Source organism: Diceros bicornis, chromosome 3 (genome assembly GCF_020826845.1).
Source record: "Diceros bicornis minor isolate mBicDic1 chromosome 3, mDicBic1.mat.cur, whole genome shotgun sequence".
NCBI lineage: Eukaryota > Metazoa > Chordata > Mammalia > Perissodactyla > Rhinocerotidae > Diceros > Diceros bicornis.
Window position 1 is genome coordinate 13,075,509 of NC_080742.1, and position 18,512 is coordinate 13,094,020.

Consider the following 18,512-nt stretch of genomic DNA (forward strand, 5'->3'; position numbering starts at 1 on the left):
AACTATCATTTGTAATGCTTTAATGGTGTGGGTTCATTGGTATGCTGTCAGATATAAGTAGATACACATAGCATTACATGGCACAGTAGTTTCCTATGGCTCTTGCTCCTGCGAAAATGACAAGTAGCAACATTACAGGAACAACAACTTATTGCCTCCTGATGCTTGCTACGGTCCAACTGAGGTAGTAGTGGCTAAAGATGGAAGGTTCCTTACAAACTATATCTGAAAAATATAACTTTTGTAAAAACACTTACTTAGACCCCAATCTCAGAAGTTTGTACAGAACAATTTGGTAAAACTGACATAATTGTGATTTATTAACATGAATTAAAATGCCCAACCAGTGCTTCAATGTGACAGTATATTTAAAATAAAAAAGAAATTAAAGGCCATATACTGTACTACTTTCACAAAGATCACACAGTTTTGCAGTGACTTGTCATATGTACAATGCTATAATATCAAATGAGAAAAGCTGTAAGCAATTATATACGCAAAAGAAATGCAGTATTTACAGTTTGTCAGGAGACGTTAAAAATCATCTATACATTAAATTACATTTTTCTTGCAAATAACCGATAAAACAAAATGAGCCATGTCCACACCAAACTATAAAAATCTGTATTGCATTTTTTTATACCTAAGATGCACTCACAGAACTGCTGACAAAAAAAAATGAGAATCCTCATAGTGCCATTACTTCGCTGTGTACTTAATGCATATGTATAAAATAATATAGAAACATTCACTAAATGAATTTAACTGCAACAATAAAATGTAAAGGTCATGTAGCATCAAATCTACTGCCAGAAGAACAGCTGGAATGTTCACTTACAAAATAAAGATACCTAATACTGGCTTAACAGCACATTTTTTAAGGAATTTTAAAAAGCAAAAATGCGAAAAATACAATGAAAGAGCACTGGTTTTTTTTTTTTTTTATACAAAGTTTCATGTACAAGCTTTAAAAAGTACCTTAACAGGTACATATGAAATATACAGTTTATCTTACAGAACATTTTAAAAAATGTTTTTGGAGTCCATTTTAATGCCACCCTGAACCATGGTAATTGTTCTGAAATGTTGGTGGCACCTGTGCTCTGTGAATTGGAATCTGTCCAGGCACTGGAGATGCCTGCTGAGGTCCTTGGACCCCGTGTGGCAGGGCCACAGAGCCAGGATGAGGACAGAACCCTGAAGCAGTAGGTGTTGGAATATTGTTTGGTCCTTGGGGCTGGAGATGAGGACCTGCGACTGGTAATGGACAATGTGGCCCTGTTCCAGAAGGCTGGTGTTGGGGTCCCGGTCCCAAAGTGGTGTGATGTGTAGCTTGTGAGGGATATGGTGGTACAGCTGGATGAGCACTTGAAGGAAAAAGTGGAGGTCCTTGATGAGGTGGATGGTGTAAGGCTTGAGCTGATGTGGTATGATGCCCAGAAGCCAAAACACTGGAAGGAGGAGGAGGAGGTGGTGGTGGGGGTGCTGGATTTACAACATGCTGGTGTTGTGCTTGTAGACCTTGGAGTCCTGTGGAAGGATGGGGCGGTGGATGGTGGTGAGGGGCAGGGCCAGGAGGTGGAGGGGGTGGTGGCAAATGGTGTCCAGCAGTTTGAGAATGAATATGCGACCCAGGGGTGACAGCATGAACAGGCCCTACTACGTGTGCTACAGAGTGTTGCTGATGGGAACTGGGCTGTTGGACAAGGTGTGGTCCTGGAGCAGGTGGTGGTGGAGGAGGGGGTGGGACTACAGCAGCAGCAGTTTGATGGTGAATAGTGGGGTTCTGAGAAGGCAAAAAATGCCCTGGAGTAACATGGTGTCCTGGAACTGTTTGCTGGCTTGTGGTGCCAGGAAGTGCTTGATTTGGTCCTGATGTAAACACAGTTTGTTGGGAAAGACTACCTTTAAGCTGATTATAATTCTGAAAGTTTGTGGAGGGCTGCTGGTTTTGATAATAAGACGCTGAAGAAGGAGGCGGAGGGGGTGGTGGGGGTGGTGCCGTGCTGTTCAGACTTTGTTGGTTAAATTGACTGTATGTTGCTGAAGATTGTCCTGAGGGTGTCTGTGTAAATAATGCTCCAGAAGTTGCCTGCTGAGTATTGGCTTGAAGGTTCTGTGCTGCTGAATAAAAATTTCTCTGAGGCTCTCGCTGAGGGGTTCCAACTTGAGGTGACGGTGAATGATGAGGCCTGTAGGGAGATCCTAACGGCTGTGAAGGAGGCTTTGGTGAAAGGTACCCATGCTGTACGGGCGTGTGAGGCGTCGATGACTTTGGAGGGTTTTCTATATGAGGTGATGGAGGACAGTGCAACTTGATTGGTACAGAAGGCAGCTTTTGTGAAAGTTGCTCAGATGAACTGCGAACGAGTGGCTGAGGAGGGTGATTCTTTGAAAGTGCTTGGGTGTTATTTAATAGCTGTTTTTGTTGGAGTTCTGTTTTCAGGTGAACACCATTCTCAGCTTCTGACACAGTAACTGTTGCCTCCCAGTGGGAATCTGGTTTTGTGAGTATTTTCCCATGTGGTTGAACAGGAATTACAGGTCCTGGTGAACCAGGCTATGAAAAGAAAAATCATATCTACTTTATGTATTTTTATAAACTTAAGAAACATTTACGTATATTGAGGTTAGTTATTATTGGTATTTAATGTTATTTAAATATTAATTTTAAAAAGGGCTTAGGAATAAGATAGGTTTGACAAGTCAATTACAGAGGCCAGGGATATTGAAAAGCCAGTTTTTTCAATAGTCATTAAGTTCTTGTAATAAGCTTAAACTGAATTCCCTGAATTAATTTTTATTGAAGACAAATCAAGGAAATAATGGTCTTCAAGTTTAATCTGCCTCCCCCCGCCCCTGCTAAGCAATGAAACCTGTTTTTGAGCCTTAGCCTAAAAGAACTCTAATACCTTAAACACTTAGCAAGTTTCAATTCCATAATTGAAATTTCTACACCCAACCTAATCATAAATTGGTTTGGGTAAATAAACTGGCTCCCCCAAGCCGTTTTGATTTGTAATACCTTTTGCATTGTTCAAATAGAAATAATCTAAGTACAAGACTACTTAAATATATACAGTTCAACCTCAGGTTCCTCATCTTTAGTTTTCAAAGATACTGCCACACGAGATTATCACACCTTCATGACCCAGGATGGAGATAACACTTCTTTTAAATGAATGTCACCTGACCTTTTGTTTTTAGAGAATTAATTGGGTGATCAAATATTTCGTGAAAAAGACTATGAATATCCTAGATACTGCCAGAATAGGGGTGGAACTCTTGGAGAAAATGTAAGCTATCAAAGTGTGTTTGGCACATTAGAATGTTTGGTCAAAGTTTATTTTACAGGAGAATTGTCCAGAAATCCCAAATTGATACTTGGCACAGCAGAAAAATCTCTTGTGTGCATATTACCATCCACTTTTCTGAACGGCCATGTTCAAAGGGTAATGTTATTACCTTGCTCATTTTTGAAGGGCTTTTACAAGTATTTTGAGAAGTATCTGGGGATGGACATTCATTTGTAGTCATGGGTTCTGGATTTTCAGGATCAGGATCTGTAAAAGCAGATGAAACTTTTAGTAAATATAAAATTACGTGATAAATATTGCCTTTTTACTAACACTACAAAGCAAGGTACTATTCAAACCAACTTTTTATAAAGGTTCTCTTCTTTTCTTATTTAAAAAGGTATTTAAAACAATAACCGTGATAGGTCATCTGCTTACTGACCTTCGGTAAGTTCACTGAAAGAAGGGACTGGGCCCTTGGGTTGCAACTGGGGAATGTGATTTGAATGAGATGAAGGTGAAGACGGAACATGACGCGGTGAACATGGGACACATGGTGATTCTCCCCCTAGAGATGAAGCAGAAGCAGACCCAAAGAGAGCATTAGAGCTGCAAAGAACGAGGGCACAGAATGATTAGCTGACTCCACTTTTTGGCAAAGGAACAAGCTCGCTTACCGCTATCTTTATCTTTGCGGTGATCACTGAGAAGTAAAGCTCTCTGGTAACTCCTTTCCCTCACTTGCTCCACTGAAGTTGAGGCAGTCCTTTAAAATAAAATCATATCATCAATTCAAAGAAGGTGCTGCCACCTAGATTATTCTTGGTCCCTTGATGGTCAACATGTCCGCTCAGACCAAAGCTTTTGCTTTTTGTTTGTTTTGCTAACAGCTCTCAAAACGGACATTTTTATCCTCACTTACTTGAAGGACTCCATTCCTTTGTCTTAAGCAATTTCTTGGTGAAAAGGAGGGAGTTGAAGGGTAGTGTATTAACATTCAGAATGTCGCTTCAGGTTACCAGAAGTACCAAATATACCCCTTACAAATTACCTTGTGTCCAGACTGTAAGGCTAGCAGAAAGCTCTCAGGAGTAAGGGGACCAAGGAGCAAAGTGGACGTAGCCTCCTGCCCTTTGTCAAGACCCATCCTATACCCAGCTTCTTCTATTCCTACTGAAGAAACACTAAACTTGGTTGTTCTTTCAAGGTAAGGGTTGTAAAGAAATCGCAGGATGCTGACTGATAAAGATTCTTTGGAGATAAATATTTGTATGAAAATTATCACGGAGTAAGCAAAAGGGACCTTTAACAATACAAGCAAATATATAGCTGGTTTAAAACCCTATCAGCAAAGAGGATCTTTCAAAGTTCTGACCACAAAGCTCTATCTCCTTAGCCTTGGGAGAAGAACAACAAACAGGAAGACAGTTCATTAATGAAAACTTGTTCTTTTCACAATAGCACACTTCACATCTTTACAAATATAGCTCCATTCAAAATCAGCTATGTAAAAAGTTAGGCTCCTCACTGAATGATAAAGAAAATAATGAAGACTACTTTAATTATAAGGTATACTACGTATAGTTCTAAAGTTACCAATTAGGTTTTTTAAAGAGGCTTACCATTGAACTTCTGGTTCATTCTTCTCACTGGCAGAACCTTCCTTAACAGGACAGTTATTGCTGGTTTCTTCCGAAGTAGCATTATAAACTGTAGCTGGTGTTGGTAAAGGAAGGCTAGCCGAGCTTTCTACCTGCTCCCCATTTTCAGTCCTGTTGGCACACCCATCACCGTTGTTGCTCAAGTTTCTACTTGCGTGAGGTGATACACTAACCAACGGGAAGTGTTCTGCCTTAGAGCCACTTTTCCTAGCTTCACGTTGTCTTTTACGGTATTCTAATAGCGACACCTTAAGCAAGAAAGATAAGGAAAAGCAAATCTTTCATTCTTGCTTTTTAAGTCAGAGTCAATCTATTCTTTTTTTCTAAAGAGAATTACTATATTTACATTAGGAAAATTATGTAAAATAATTTGATTCTGAACAAACAATAATAAACAATTATCAAATGCCTGCTATATGCCAGGCATTGTATTTAGATGATTTACATACATTATCTCATTTAATCCTCACAACAACCCTATGAAATAGGTTATATTATCATCCCCATTTTACAGATGAGGAAATTGAGTAACTCACTCACTCAAGGTCACACAGCTGGTGAGTGTTGGAGCCGGGATTCGAACCTAGGTCTTACTTGAAAGCCCGTGCTCTTTCCACTATACTACATTGCTTCCCACAAAGTTGCCAACTGGACTCTGTTATAAAAATTAAAAGCACACATCACTAAAATTCTTTGACTTGCAAAGCAATAAGCCTATTAACAAATAAAGTAAGTGTTGTAGTTTCTCCCATTCCTCTGAAATAAGGCATTCTATTGTCTCAGTATGAATGCCAACCAAATGGTGGCAAATCAGGGAACTTATTTATTATTTATATAATACTTATCTATTAGTATAATGCTTTTCAAAATACTCATATCCATGGCTTAAATACTGTAGATAGTATGGATGAGGAAAGAGGCATTTCTTCTCTAAAAGTTTGCCTGTTCTATGTAAAATGAGAGTGATAAGAACACAAATATTATTCAACTCTGTTTATTTGGTTGGGAAGTGGTTACCATTTTTAAAAGTTACTCTTTTGGTGAAATGAAATAAATCATCTCGAGGTTTCGATCTCTGAAACCATGCTCCTTCTAAGAATTTTCCATATCACTAGAATGTTTTACTTCTCTGTAAACATTTCCTAATTAAGCATTTACCAAAGGTTTAAAAAGGTACATATCAAAAATTTAACTTGAAAAACTGAAGTATGAATGCCTTACATAATACTCATTATTACTACTAATTACCCTCAGTAGTAGTATGAAAAAAACACTATTAAAAAAAAGACTATAAATCATTAAATTTGTAACCTTTTTCTTTTGTGGTGGGTTCTGTGGTGTGCAACTTCCGTCGATCAAACTGTCATTAACAGTCCGTCCGAAACCAGATACAAGCCCGTCTTCTGAAGTACAAAACACAGGTGTTTCCATAAACATGCCTCTAGTATCATCCTGTATCAGGCACTTTGACTCACTTATTCGGAAACCTCCTCCAACCTCTAATTGATGTGAGGGTGTCAGGTCCCTCAAGTTAGAGTTTACCGAGAAGTTAACTCCTGTTCTGTCAGGACTCTTGACCCAGGAAGAATATATTGTGCCCCGTCCAGAGTGAGCAGATTCCAGTTGGCTGTTAGAATCAGTCCTGTCATGTGTAGGTGCTTCCATGGTTTTATGTAAGGCAGTTTGCTCGATTGCATCGAGTCCCAGTTGAAGGTCTGACACAGACTCCTTTTCTCCAGGGCACTGCCTATTGACTTCAGTCCTACTTCTAGGGCTGGTGTAACCAATAGTCTTTATTTCTTGCAGACTCAGTTCAGTTAAATTAGAATTTCTAAAAGGCCCCAATGTTAACATGGTTGAAGATCTGTCATAGCCCTGTTTACAGAATTAAAAAAAAAAAAAATTTACACAAATAACCACATGTTGAGACTACTTATTTTAAATGTACCGATAATTTAAGCAAAATAATGATACTAGGAAAGAGTCACCAATTTAAATAACCTTTTTGAATAATTCCTTACCTCTTGACTGTAAGTGCGTCTCTTAATTTCTGGAGAACTTTCTGGGGAAGAAATATTCTATATAAAAGAAATAATTAGAATTGAAAATTAAAATATATAATTAAATCCATGATCTTTATAGAAATGAAAACTTAGAACGAGAAACTACTACACTGACTTTGGTTTTAAATTTTCTATTTCCATTCCCTATATAAGATATTTGCTTTAAGGTCAGTTTGATACACAGTCATTTAGTCTGACTCTAAAGTCACCATGAGATGAAAGTTATACTAATTTTAATGAAAATAAAAAAGTTTAAATTCACATAAATGCATGTTCCAAATTTTCTCTTTTAGTTTCTTAAAAATGGGGGCTGGCCCGGTAGTGCAGTGGTTAAGTAGGCGAGCTCCGCTGTGGCGGCCTGGGGTTCGCAGGTTCAGATCCTGGGCGCGCACCGACACACCACTTGTCAAGCCATGCTGTGGTGGCGTCCCATATAAAGTGGAGGAAGATAGGCACGAATGTTAGCTCAGGGCCAGTCTTCCTCAGCTGAAAGAGGAGGATTGTCCTCAGATGTTAGCTCAGGGCTAATCTTCCTCACAAAAAAAGTTTCTTAAAAACGTTTTTTCTACTCTCAGTACACTAGTTGTTAAAGGTGGCGAGGGAGCTATTAAAGAAACCCCATCCCCATGGGTTAGAAATTTTTTTCATTTAAATTTCTCACCTCAAAGTGCATGGTATTTCCTGGTGTGCCGGGAGTTACTGGGGTAACTGGTGAATATATGGGCTTATAACCATTTCTGCAAGCTTCATCATCTGATTTCATCCGTGGAGGAGTAGCAAATGATGGGTCCGTAGGAGTAATATCTGTGTGAGTTGGTGTAGCATATGGTGAGGGAGTCGGTGTGGAGGTTTCTGAGTAAGCAGAATCTAGCAACTGATAAAGTCTTCGTTTTTTTAGTGGTGTAGTTAAATCTGCTGGTGAAATAATAATTTATAAAAAATTATACTGCTGGTATTTTCTACAATATGTAATTGTAAAGATTGAAACATCGACAACAATAATTACGATGACTTTCATCCAAAAACTAAATTTCAGGGTTTTACTAACATGAAGCAGTCTCTCCCCACTCCCCAAATTAGTTCATTTCACCATTAGCAAGCATTATCTTGCCAGAAAGCTAAAGACCTAGGGGTCTCTAAGAAATCTTACAAGTACAGATGTTAATTTAACTGATTCTAAGAGTCCTTTTGAATCTGTTTGAAAAGCAGCTAGCCAAAAAGCCAAAACGAGGCCAAAAATTCAACCATAATCCCCCAAATACATGGTACTACTAAGGTTTTCATGTCCGTCTTCATCTAAAAGGTTGGAGGACAGGAAAGAGGAAATATATATAACAATCTGCTTCTTTTGTAAAGTCAAAAATAACTGGACTATGCCTGTTATAAACCTATATATCGACACATTCTTCACATTAAAACAATACCGAAAAGAAATTCTACCTGGAAGGGAACAGCTATCATTTAATAGTAGTGGACTTTTATTTTCACCATTGACTGTAGGACTTCTGGATCTTTCTTGACAGGGTGAATTAAATCTATGTAAAATTGCTGAGTTTTCTTCTTCTAAAGCTTGTTTCAACCATCGCTGAAATAAAACAATAAATGAATAGAAATCAGTTTGTAGTTGTTTATATAGCCCATAAATGTAGAGCAGATTCTAAAAGCATTTTGCTACCAGGAATGGTAGTAGGGAATGAGATTGACATTTGGCTCATCGTAGATTTTTATATCCAAAAAAAAGTTTACCTTCTTGCATGAGCCAGAAATGTTTTCAGTAGGTTCTTTTCTTCTCCTTTTTTCTGAAAGGAATGGTGAAGTAAATCTAATATAGTGCTTAGGAGTAGAGTATACATGGGGACTATAAGTGAGACCTGGTAAAGAATTGAGCTGTGTAGCTAACACTTCAGGATCTGTAGTTATGCGCAGAGGCCTTTCTGAAAGGCTGTCTGAAGGTTTTCCTGTCTTCTCATTCTTCTCACTTAACCATTCATTGACCAAGTGCTAGAGAAAAGAAAAATCTGGATTACTATATATGTAATTACACAGATTCTCCTATAGAATATTCTAGTACCAAGTTTGAAATTGATATATTATCTAAAATGATATATTGAGTAATTTAAATCATTGATATATGATGTCCAAAAAATCAGTATAAGTCATTCTACATTTCCTTGGTTATCTACTCTTACTCCTAAAATTTTCTACATAATAATACTTTGTAGGAACAAAACATGTGGTAGCTTTGGTACAATACTAAAATCTAAGAGACTTCAGTACCATCTTATAAACACAAATACTAAATTTAGATTTGTTACTGCTTCTATTATAGGTATAAAACATTCAGTTTGTTAGAAAAATCTGATTTTAGGCAGTGCTTCTCCACCCTGACTGGCCATCAGAATCTCCAGGAGATGAGACCTGTGAATACACATTAAAAAAAAAAAACAAAAAAAAAGTCAGTGCTGACAATCACTATTGATTTAAGGGGTTTGAAAGTTCCTCTAAGTTCTATGCTTTGTTAAGTTCACAGAATTCTTTTATTAATTCTGTTGAATTTCTGATCTACAATGTACATAATTTTGGCTATATGAATATTCCTGATCCTAAAGTATAATGATTACCTTTTTTCTTAATAAACTACTTATTTAGTACAGTTCATTGTAATGGGCATGAGAATAAGAATTCTATTTGTCAGCACAAGCACATTTTCTTTGCTGTGTGTACATTCATATCTTTTCCATCTAGTTATCAAATTATTTTTTTATTATGAGTGTAATTTGTAGAAAAAGGAGTAAGGAGTATGTATATATTTGCACATACATTCTCACACATACACATATAGAAACACACACATTAAAAAAATAAAATAATCTACCCACATCCCGTCTTCCAGAGATAATCACTACAAACATTTTGGCATCTTTTCTTTCCCTCTTTTTTCAATTTATGTAGAACTTTCTTTCTAGGACAAGCAATAGAATGAGGTGCTAAAGCACATGGAGTCTGCAGCCAGACAGCCAGGTGTGAATCCTGGCTTTGCCATTACACCATGACTGCAGCAAGTTATATAACTCTTCTACATCTCAATCCTTATCTGTAAAAGAAGGGTCATAATAGAAACTAGCTCTACAGATAGGGTTATTGTGGGGATTAAAACAGTTAAATATTTAATATATATATATATAAAGCTCTTCAAACAGTATCTGGCACAGAATAAGTGCTATGTATTATTAAATTGATGAGGGCTTTACATTAGGGGAAATCATAATTTGGTACTCTGTCAACAGTATGTCGTTTAAAATAACAGAGAATACCATAAGCAAAACTTGTGGCAAAATAGATTTTTTTAGAGAATCAGGATATAGAAGCCTACATCTCAGACCAGAGGTTTAAGTAAATCTACAGCACCACGATAGTTTAGTCATTTTAATAATTAAAGGGCATGGACTCACATTTGTAATCAAGAAAGTAGCTTCTCTTTTAAACATGCGTTTTTCTTTTCACTAATCCAAATTACAAAGAAAAGCTGCAGTTTTTTTTGTACTTCCAGAGTGGGCAACGATAACCACTCATTCATTGTTAAAGGCAAGCATTGGCTTGCTTGCTCAAGACTTGTGGTGCAGTAAGGAGAGTACAGACTTAGACAGAACTGTGTTTGGATCTCATCTCTAACTAACTCTGACTTGCCATTGAAGTATACTCCCTGGTTCATCCGAGATGTTTACTAAATAAACTTTTCATGGTTTCACAGTACATACAGACTCTACTGAATTTGGTAAGAACAAAGACAAGATAAATTAAGTTGCAAAGTATTTTGTTATAGAAATGTGTGAGAAGGATCCATTTGTGATCTAACCCCCTCTCCAAAGAGCCTAAAGATTACCACTTCAGTATCTCTGCTCCAATCTGCTGTACTCTACTCAGAGTGAGAGAAAAACAGAAGCTTCATAAGAATGTTCTGTTATTTCTGAGCTATAAAGCTCAGGTTGGTTTATCTCAGTGAACAGTTTCCCGTAATTGCTTCATTAAATCTGACAGTGGTTTTTCAAAGATTTTTATTAATAATTTGATCTAAAACTATCCTTCCTTATAAATTCTCACATTCTTAGTATATTTTATAGCAAACAATCTCTTCACATTTAATTCTTATAATCTACCTATACCGTAGAATTTATTTAAAAAATATGAAGAAAGGATAACATATCAAAAATCAGTTGTTTCTGAGAAGTGTAAATTTAGTACACAGGGTACATGAACTGTAATACTGAAAGGAAGTCTTGATATACACTGAATAGTAAATTGCCTTCATAACAATAATGCAAACATTTATATTAACTGATTTTACAATTTTCAATTCTTGTTCTTAGTTAAAAAACTTTGCAAGTATAAAAACTACACTTCTCATTCTGTTCCTTATGAAATGTTATAGATTGAATTTTAAAAAACACAAATATATTTAACATCATAAGACACTGTTGTTAGAAAACAGTTCTTACATTCATTAAGAATCATACCTTCTTTGTTTTGGGGTACTTTGTAGGACATTTATTAAGTGCTGGAACTTCAGTTTCAGTAATTATTTCTGCTAGTGCAGTTTCAGTTTCTGGTTCTATTGCAAGTACAGTATTTTCAGTATCATTTTGTTGTGAAGTAACTTCTATATCAGGAGAGGATGGCTGGATATCTGAACACATGCTGACAGTTCTGTGTCTCCGACGCTGCTGTCCAATGTGAGTCCTACTCCGAGAAAAACTTTTTCTCTGTTTCGTTCTGTTCACTTTGGCAGGGGTTGGCTTGCTAGCAGTTTCTTCTTTTGCTTGTTCCTGATTCAAAATACAACAGAATGGAACTTCTGATGCTTTGTTTATATAAGTGAGAAGTTGGAATCTAATAGCATTAATCTGCTTCAGAAACTAACTTCCCCAAATTTCTTTAAGAATTCTGATATATACTAAATTGACATAATTAAAAATTTTCTTACTCTCAAAAACAAAGCAAGTCAAGTCTCATACCTCAAGTTTAAACTCGCATGGGATTTGAAAAATGCTACTGAAAGGCTAGTATCAGACATTAAAAATTCTTTATAGATGAGAGATTGAAACAGTAATCAAAAACCTCCCAAAAAATAAATGTCCAGGACCAGAGGGCTTCTCCAAAGTATTTTACCAAACATTCAAAGAAGATTTAATACCTATTCTTCTCAAACTATTTCAAAAAATAGAGGAAGATGGAACACTTCCTAACACACTCTGAGGCCAACACCACCCTGATACCAAAGCCAGACAAGGACAACACAAAGAAGGAAAACTACAGGCCAATATCGCTGATGAACATAGATGCAAAAATAGTGAACAAAATATTGGCAAACCAAATACAGCAATATGTTAAAAGGATCATATACCATGACCAAGTGGGATTTATACCAGGGACACAGGGATGGTTCAACATTCACAAATCAGTCAACGTGATACACCACATTAACAAAACGAGGAATAAAAACCACATGATCATCTCAATAGATGCAGAGAAGGCATTTGACGAGATTCAACATCCATTTATGATAAAAACTCTCAACAAAATGGGTATAGAAGGAAAGTACCTCAACGTAATAAAGGCCATATATGACAAACCCACAGCCAACATCATACTCAATGGGGAAAAACTGAAAGCCATCCCTCTGAGAACAGGAACAAGACAAGGGTGCCCACTCGCACCACTCTTATTCCACATAGTACTGGAGGTTCTGGCCAGAGCAATTAGGCAAGAAAAAGGAATAAAAGGAACCCAAATAGGCAATGAAGAAGTGAAACTCTCACTGTTTGCAGATGACATGATTTTATACATAGAAAACCCTAAAGAGTCCATTGGAAAACTATTAGAAATAATCAGCAACTACAGCGAAGTTGCAGGGTAGAAAATCAACTTACAAAAATCAGTTGCATTTCTGTATGCTAATAACGAACTAACAGAGAACACAAAAAAAAATTCCATTTACAATCGCAACAAAAAGAATAAAATATCTAGGAATAAATCTAACCATGGAGGTGAAAGACCTATATACAGTGAAAACTATAAGACATTATTGAAAGAAATAGATGATGACAAAGAAATGGAAAGATATCCCATGCACATAGATTGGAAGAATAAACAAAGTTAAAATGTCTATATTACCTAAGGCAATCTACAGATTCAATGCAATCCCAATCAGAATCCCAATGATGGAAATAGAACAAAGAATACTAAAATTCATATGGGGCAACAAAAGACCCTGAATAGCTAAAGCAATCCTGAGAAAAAAGAACAAAGTTGGAGGCATCACAATCCCTGACTTCAAAACATACTACAAAGCAATAGAAATCAAAACAGCATGGTACTGGTACAAAAACAGGCACACACGTCAATGGAACAGAATTGAAAGCCCAGAAATAAAACCACACATCTACGGACAGCTAATCTTGGACAAAGGAGCTAAGAACATAGAATGGAGAAAGGAAAGTCTCTTCAATAAATGGTGCTGGGAAAACTGGACAGCCACATGCAAAAGAATAAAAGTAGACCATCTGCTTTTGCCATTCACAAAAATTAACTCAAAATGGATCAAAGACCTGAAGGTGAGACCTGAAACTGTAAAACTCATAGAAGAAAATACAGGCAACACACTATTTGACATTGGTCATAAAGGAATCTTTTCGGATACCATGTCTACTTGGACAAGGGAAACTAAAGAAAAAATAAACAAGTGGGACTTCATCAGATTAAAGAGCTTCTACAAGGCAAGTGAAACCAGGATCAAAATGAACAGACAACCCAGCAGCTGGGATAAAATATTTGCAAATCATGTATCAGAAAAAGGGTTAATCTCCATAATATACAAAGCACTCACACAACTGAACAACAAAAAAACAACGCAATCAAAAAATGGGCAGAGGAAATGAACAGACACTTGTCCAAAGAAGATACACAGATGGCCAAGAGGCACATGAAAAGATGCTCAACATCGCTAATCATCAGGGAAATGCAAATCAAAACTACACTAAGATATCACCTTATACCCGTTAGAATGGCTATAATCACCAAGACAAAAAATAACAAATGTTGGAGAGGATGTGGAGAAACAGGAACCCTCATACACAGCTGGTGGGAATGCAAACTGGTACAGCCTCTATGGAAAACAGTATGGAGATTCCTCAAAAAATTAAAAATAGAAATATTCTATGAGCCAGCTATCCCACTTCTGAGTATCTATCCTAAGAACTTGAAATCAAGAATTGAAAGAGGCTTATGCACCTCTCTGTTCACTGCAGCATTATTCACTACAGCCAAGAAGTGGAAGCAACCCAAGTGTCCCTTTACTGATGATTGAATAAAGATGTGGTATATATATACAATGGCATACTACTCAGCCATAAAAAAAGACAAAATTGTCCCATTTGCAACAACATGGATGGACCTGGAGGGTATTAAGTGAAACAAGCCAGAGAGAGAAAGACAAACACCACATGATTTCACTCATATGTGGAATATAAACCAACACACAGACAGAGAAAACTGTATGGTGGTTACCAGGGGCAAGGGAGTTGGGGGTGGGCACAAGGGGTGAAGGGAGGCATTTATATGGTGACTGACAAACAATAATGTACAACCAAAATTTCACAATGTTATAAACTATTAAGACATCAATAAAGAAAAAAAAAATACCATGCAGAACAAAATTAAAAAATTTAAATAACCCAGGATTAGTAAGAGTGCCCTTTTGAACCAACGGGAGCCTGAGGTAGAAGAAAAAATGTGTGCCCCCATATACATGTTTTTATGTATTTTACTGGTCAATTTTTTTGCAAAACATTAAAATAACTGAAATATTAAAAAAAATTCTTTATAGATGTAATGAAATCATGTGTGGAAATTTTATGGGAAAGTATTGAAGTGTGAAAATACAACTAGATCTGAATACTACTACTACCTGAAGAACTTCAGCATCACTGACAATCTGTGCATCTTTACATTCAGTTTTAACTTCAGTTTTGGCTGTGCTGATCCTTTCCAAAGCTTGTTCTCTTCTTTTCTCTCTTTTTTCAAGTCTGGCAAAGGCTTGCAGAATTGCTTCCATTTTCCTTTCTTCTCTTGTCTACAAAATTTAAATTTTAGGTGGCATAATAAGTATTATTATTCTGCAGTAAAAGTTAAAAGTCCAGTCATTTATAACAAATTTTAAAAATAATTTCTATGATGTTAGCAAAACACTTCTATTGATGGTAGATACAGGGGAAAAACATTTATATTGATTCAAGATCGTGGGATATTTGGGATCCAAATCCCACATATCTTGGTAAGCTCTGCCATTACAAATATATTTCATGAAAGGAACACTTGGATGATTGAGTGTCAAGGATGATTGAGTGTCGGTGTTAAGGGTAAAGCAAAACAAAAAAAAGCCTCAAAAACTACTTTGCTTTACCAAACTGAAAATCTTTTTTTCTCAATAATACAGAAGTGAGCCTTTTTTAATAAGATTCAAAGTTCCTAAGGTAATGATATGTTGAAAAGGTTAAATTCATATAAACTTAAGGAGGGACTATATTATTGACATGTAGTAACAGGATATAGTGGGGTGAAGTCCTGGGTTCAAATCATGGTTCTACCGGTCATTTACTATCTCTATGACCCTAGGCAACGTAACAACCCTAGTTAGCTTTTTTGAGCCTCTTATAAAATGTGGGTAATAATACTTACACTTCACTGAATTCTTATTGAGTTCAAATAGAAAATATCTGTGAAGTTTTCCAACAGTACTTGGAAAATGGTAGCCATTCCATAAATGTTAATTATTATTTCTACTTTAGCTCTCTTGCCCTTCATTATAATTCTTATAAGGCATTCTTCTACCTTCTGCTCTTCCTGTCTTACACTGACAGTTCAAGGCAGAGACTGAGGAACAGCAAGAGTTCCTTTGAGCATCAGTTCTCTTTGGAGAGAGAACATTAAAAGCAAGACCCAGAGCCTTGGCCAGTGGGCCTGGCAAATGCTTCAGCTTTCAACCAGAAACAGGAAGCACGTCCATCAACTGTCCAGTTCTCCATATGAAAAGAACCAGGTCCTGAGGCTCAGATCCAATTGTCTTTCCTCCTTTATTGTCATCGATGTGGGGAAGAAAGAAAGAAAAATCAGAAACTCAAGGTCTGGCTGCATGGTCTTCTCAACGTTGGTGCTTTAGTTCCAGTAATTATCAGCAGAGATTGAAGCATTAAGACACTACGCTCTGGAAACTTCTGCTTACTCTTTCTTATATATTTTTTGTTATACTCAGTAAGAGAACAAAGTAGTATGTCAGCAAAACTCCTTTGAGACTTCTTCTAAGTTTCTAATTAGTTATAACAAATTGCCATACTGCAAACGTGTCACTCTTACAAAATGTGTTACCTTCACCCTCTTTATTTTACAGGTGGGGAAACTGAGGTCCAAAGAGGTAAGATTACTTGTTCATGAATACTTATCTGCATCTTAGCTCTCCTGGTCTGGGATGGGCAATCAGACACTAAAATAAATAGCATAGGCAAAAGATAGTCTTTTTACTGGAACTGGAAGTTTTAAGGCTGAATTCTTTCCTTAGATAATTTGTCTGTGGTCTTTGAAAACCACTTTATTCAATCTCCTTTTATCTTATGGCTCTCTATAAAAACCCTGTCTCCCTATATCAGAGCTTTTCTAAAACTCCAAATTTAGAAATCTGAAGTAAGTAAAAGATGATTTTCCTAACTGCTTCAGCTGTTGAATGGGGGAGGGGAGTGGTGTTTTAATTATTGTGGCTGTCTCTCTTCAAAAAAAACTTAAATCAGGGAAAAGTATATTTTTCCAGAAGAAACAAACGTGTCTTAGCAAGAATCATTTTATGTGTAAAAAAAAAAAAAATTACCCACAAGCCAGGCACCCAAGGGAGATATTTTCTACATCATGATTATCCAGAATTTTCTAAGATAAAATTTACACCAAAAGATGTTTCTTTGATATGGTCCAATATTCACTTGTTTTAGATGGTGAGAGAGAGGGTCAGAGATAAAATTATTTGATGTAAAGACCAAACTCATTCAGTTAAAAATTGAACTCCCTTGTAAACAATACAACTAAGTGATAGTCAGAGCAAAATCTTTTATTTAGAGATGACTCAGTCTTTTTGAGCTGGTCAGGATCTTAAAAAATCATCTAGTGCTACAGTGCTGAAGAAACCAAAACCCATGTGTATTTGGTGGCTCACTCAAAGGCAAAGCCATAGTTATTATCCAAGTTTCCTGGCTCCTAATTTACTCTTATTTCCAGTGAACAACCACTGACACCCTACATAAAGCAAAATAAAGCATAACTCTTCCTGCATTTATTACAGTTATTAACTGAAAGCACTAAACAGATACCTTAATAGCTTTAACCCAGCTTCATGTTGGAAATGTAAGCATGCCTTTGATTTTCTACATGAAAAAATCATTAGCGAACTGATCTACTTTTATTTTAAATTCCTTAAGGTTCATATGTTATTCAGCTTTTATATTCACCACTGCATCTAATACATTCTTTGACCCATAACCAGATATACAGTATCTATTTAATGACTGAAAATTTACCACCATTTTATAGATCTAACTGAAAAATAAGTTTTATATATAGCTTGAAGTAATTACAGCTGATTGGGTAGATGATTAGAGAAATTAGGAGTCCTAATTAACCCCAGGCTGACAGTCCAAGAACCCTAACATCTGTGCTTGATGTAGTTTAGATTATACTTGTTACATAAAGCTACTACTAAGATCTACGTATTCTATAACCATGACTCATTCCAAGCCAGTGAGTCTGTCCAGACCTCAAAGTCATTATCTGCGAGCTGGACAACTGATAGACCCCGATACAGAATTAGAATCAGATAGGGTTCCTTTCAGGAATACTACATTAGCTTTTAACACACTGTTAATGCTGGAGTGTTGGGTGCTCAACTCAACTATGAGGGATCTGATGAAATCTATCTATAGATTCCTTTTATGACATATCTTAGTTTATGGTTTTACAATAGCAGATATATTGTAATTTCCTATAAGCAGAAGAAAATCTGCTTAATAATATCCCTTTATAGGAATTCATTACATGAGGAATACGTATTTTGAGACTTTTTATTCCAACTTTGTGCTTCAATTTATAAACACACTGGAGCACAAATTTACTTTGAAATCATAAAACTTTATACTTGGAAGAGACTATGGAGATCTTGTCTAAGCCTCCTACTATTCAACAAATGGGGAAAACCTAAGGTCCATATAGTTTAAGGGTTAAATAATAATGTGAATTCAAGTTTTATACAACATTGCAACTGAAAAAAAAAAACTTCAGAGTAAATTGGTATAATTCATCCCGATTAGAGATATCTGGTAATTTGAAACTGAGTAAAAATAAGCTTATGAACTGTGGATGCCCCAAGGTAGCTTTAGAGAGAAATTTGCTAGTACTAGGAT

The 18,512-nt window shown here is 36.3% G+C and overlaps 1 protein-coding gene across 9 annotated transcripts in view; it reads right to left on the minus strand.

Annotated features, from left to right (window-relative positions):
* Positions 1–291: 291 nt before the first annotated feature.
* KMT2E (lysine methyltransferase 2E (inactive)) overlaps positions 292–18,512 on the minus strand; it is an 87,227-nt gene continuing 69,006 nt past the window's right edge. For 4 of the 9 annotated variants that reach the window (XM_058523675.1, XM_058523650.1, XM_058523658.1 and 1 more), the window contains 12 exons: positions 14,981–15,148; positions 11,535–11,843; positions 8,767–9,021; positions 8,461–8,605; positions 7,682–7,935; positions 6,979–7,035; positions 6,269–6,832; positions 4,919–5,205; positions 3,974–4,062; positions 3,739–3,864; positions 3,466–3,563; positions 292–2,560 (listed from right to left, as the gene is read on the minus strand). In XM_058523675.1, coding sequence (XP_058379658.1) covers positions 1,049–2,560; positions 3,466–3,563; positions 3,739–3,864; positions 3,974–4,062; positions 4,919–5,205; positions 6,269–6,832; positions 6,979–7,035; positions 7,682–7,935; positions 8,461–8,605; positions 8,767–9,021; positions 11,535–11,843; positions 14,981–15,148 — 3,864 coding nt within the window. In that variant the 3' untranslated portion in view covers positions 292–1,048. Of the gene's footprint in view, positions 2,561–3,465; positions 3,564–3,738; positions 3,865–3,973; positions 4,063–4,918; positions 5,206–5,336; positions 5,613–6,268; positions 6,833–6,978; positions 7,036–7,681; positions 7,936–8,460; positions 8,606–8,766; positions 9,022–11,534; positions 11,844–14,980; positions 15,149–18,512 lie in introns of those variants that run through there. The other 5 variants (XM_058523693.1, XM_058523681.1, XM_058523687.1 and 2 more) reach the window with 5 other exon arrangements.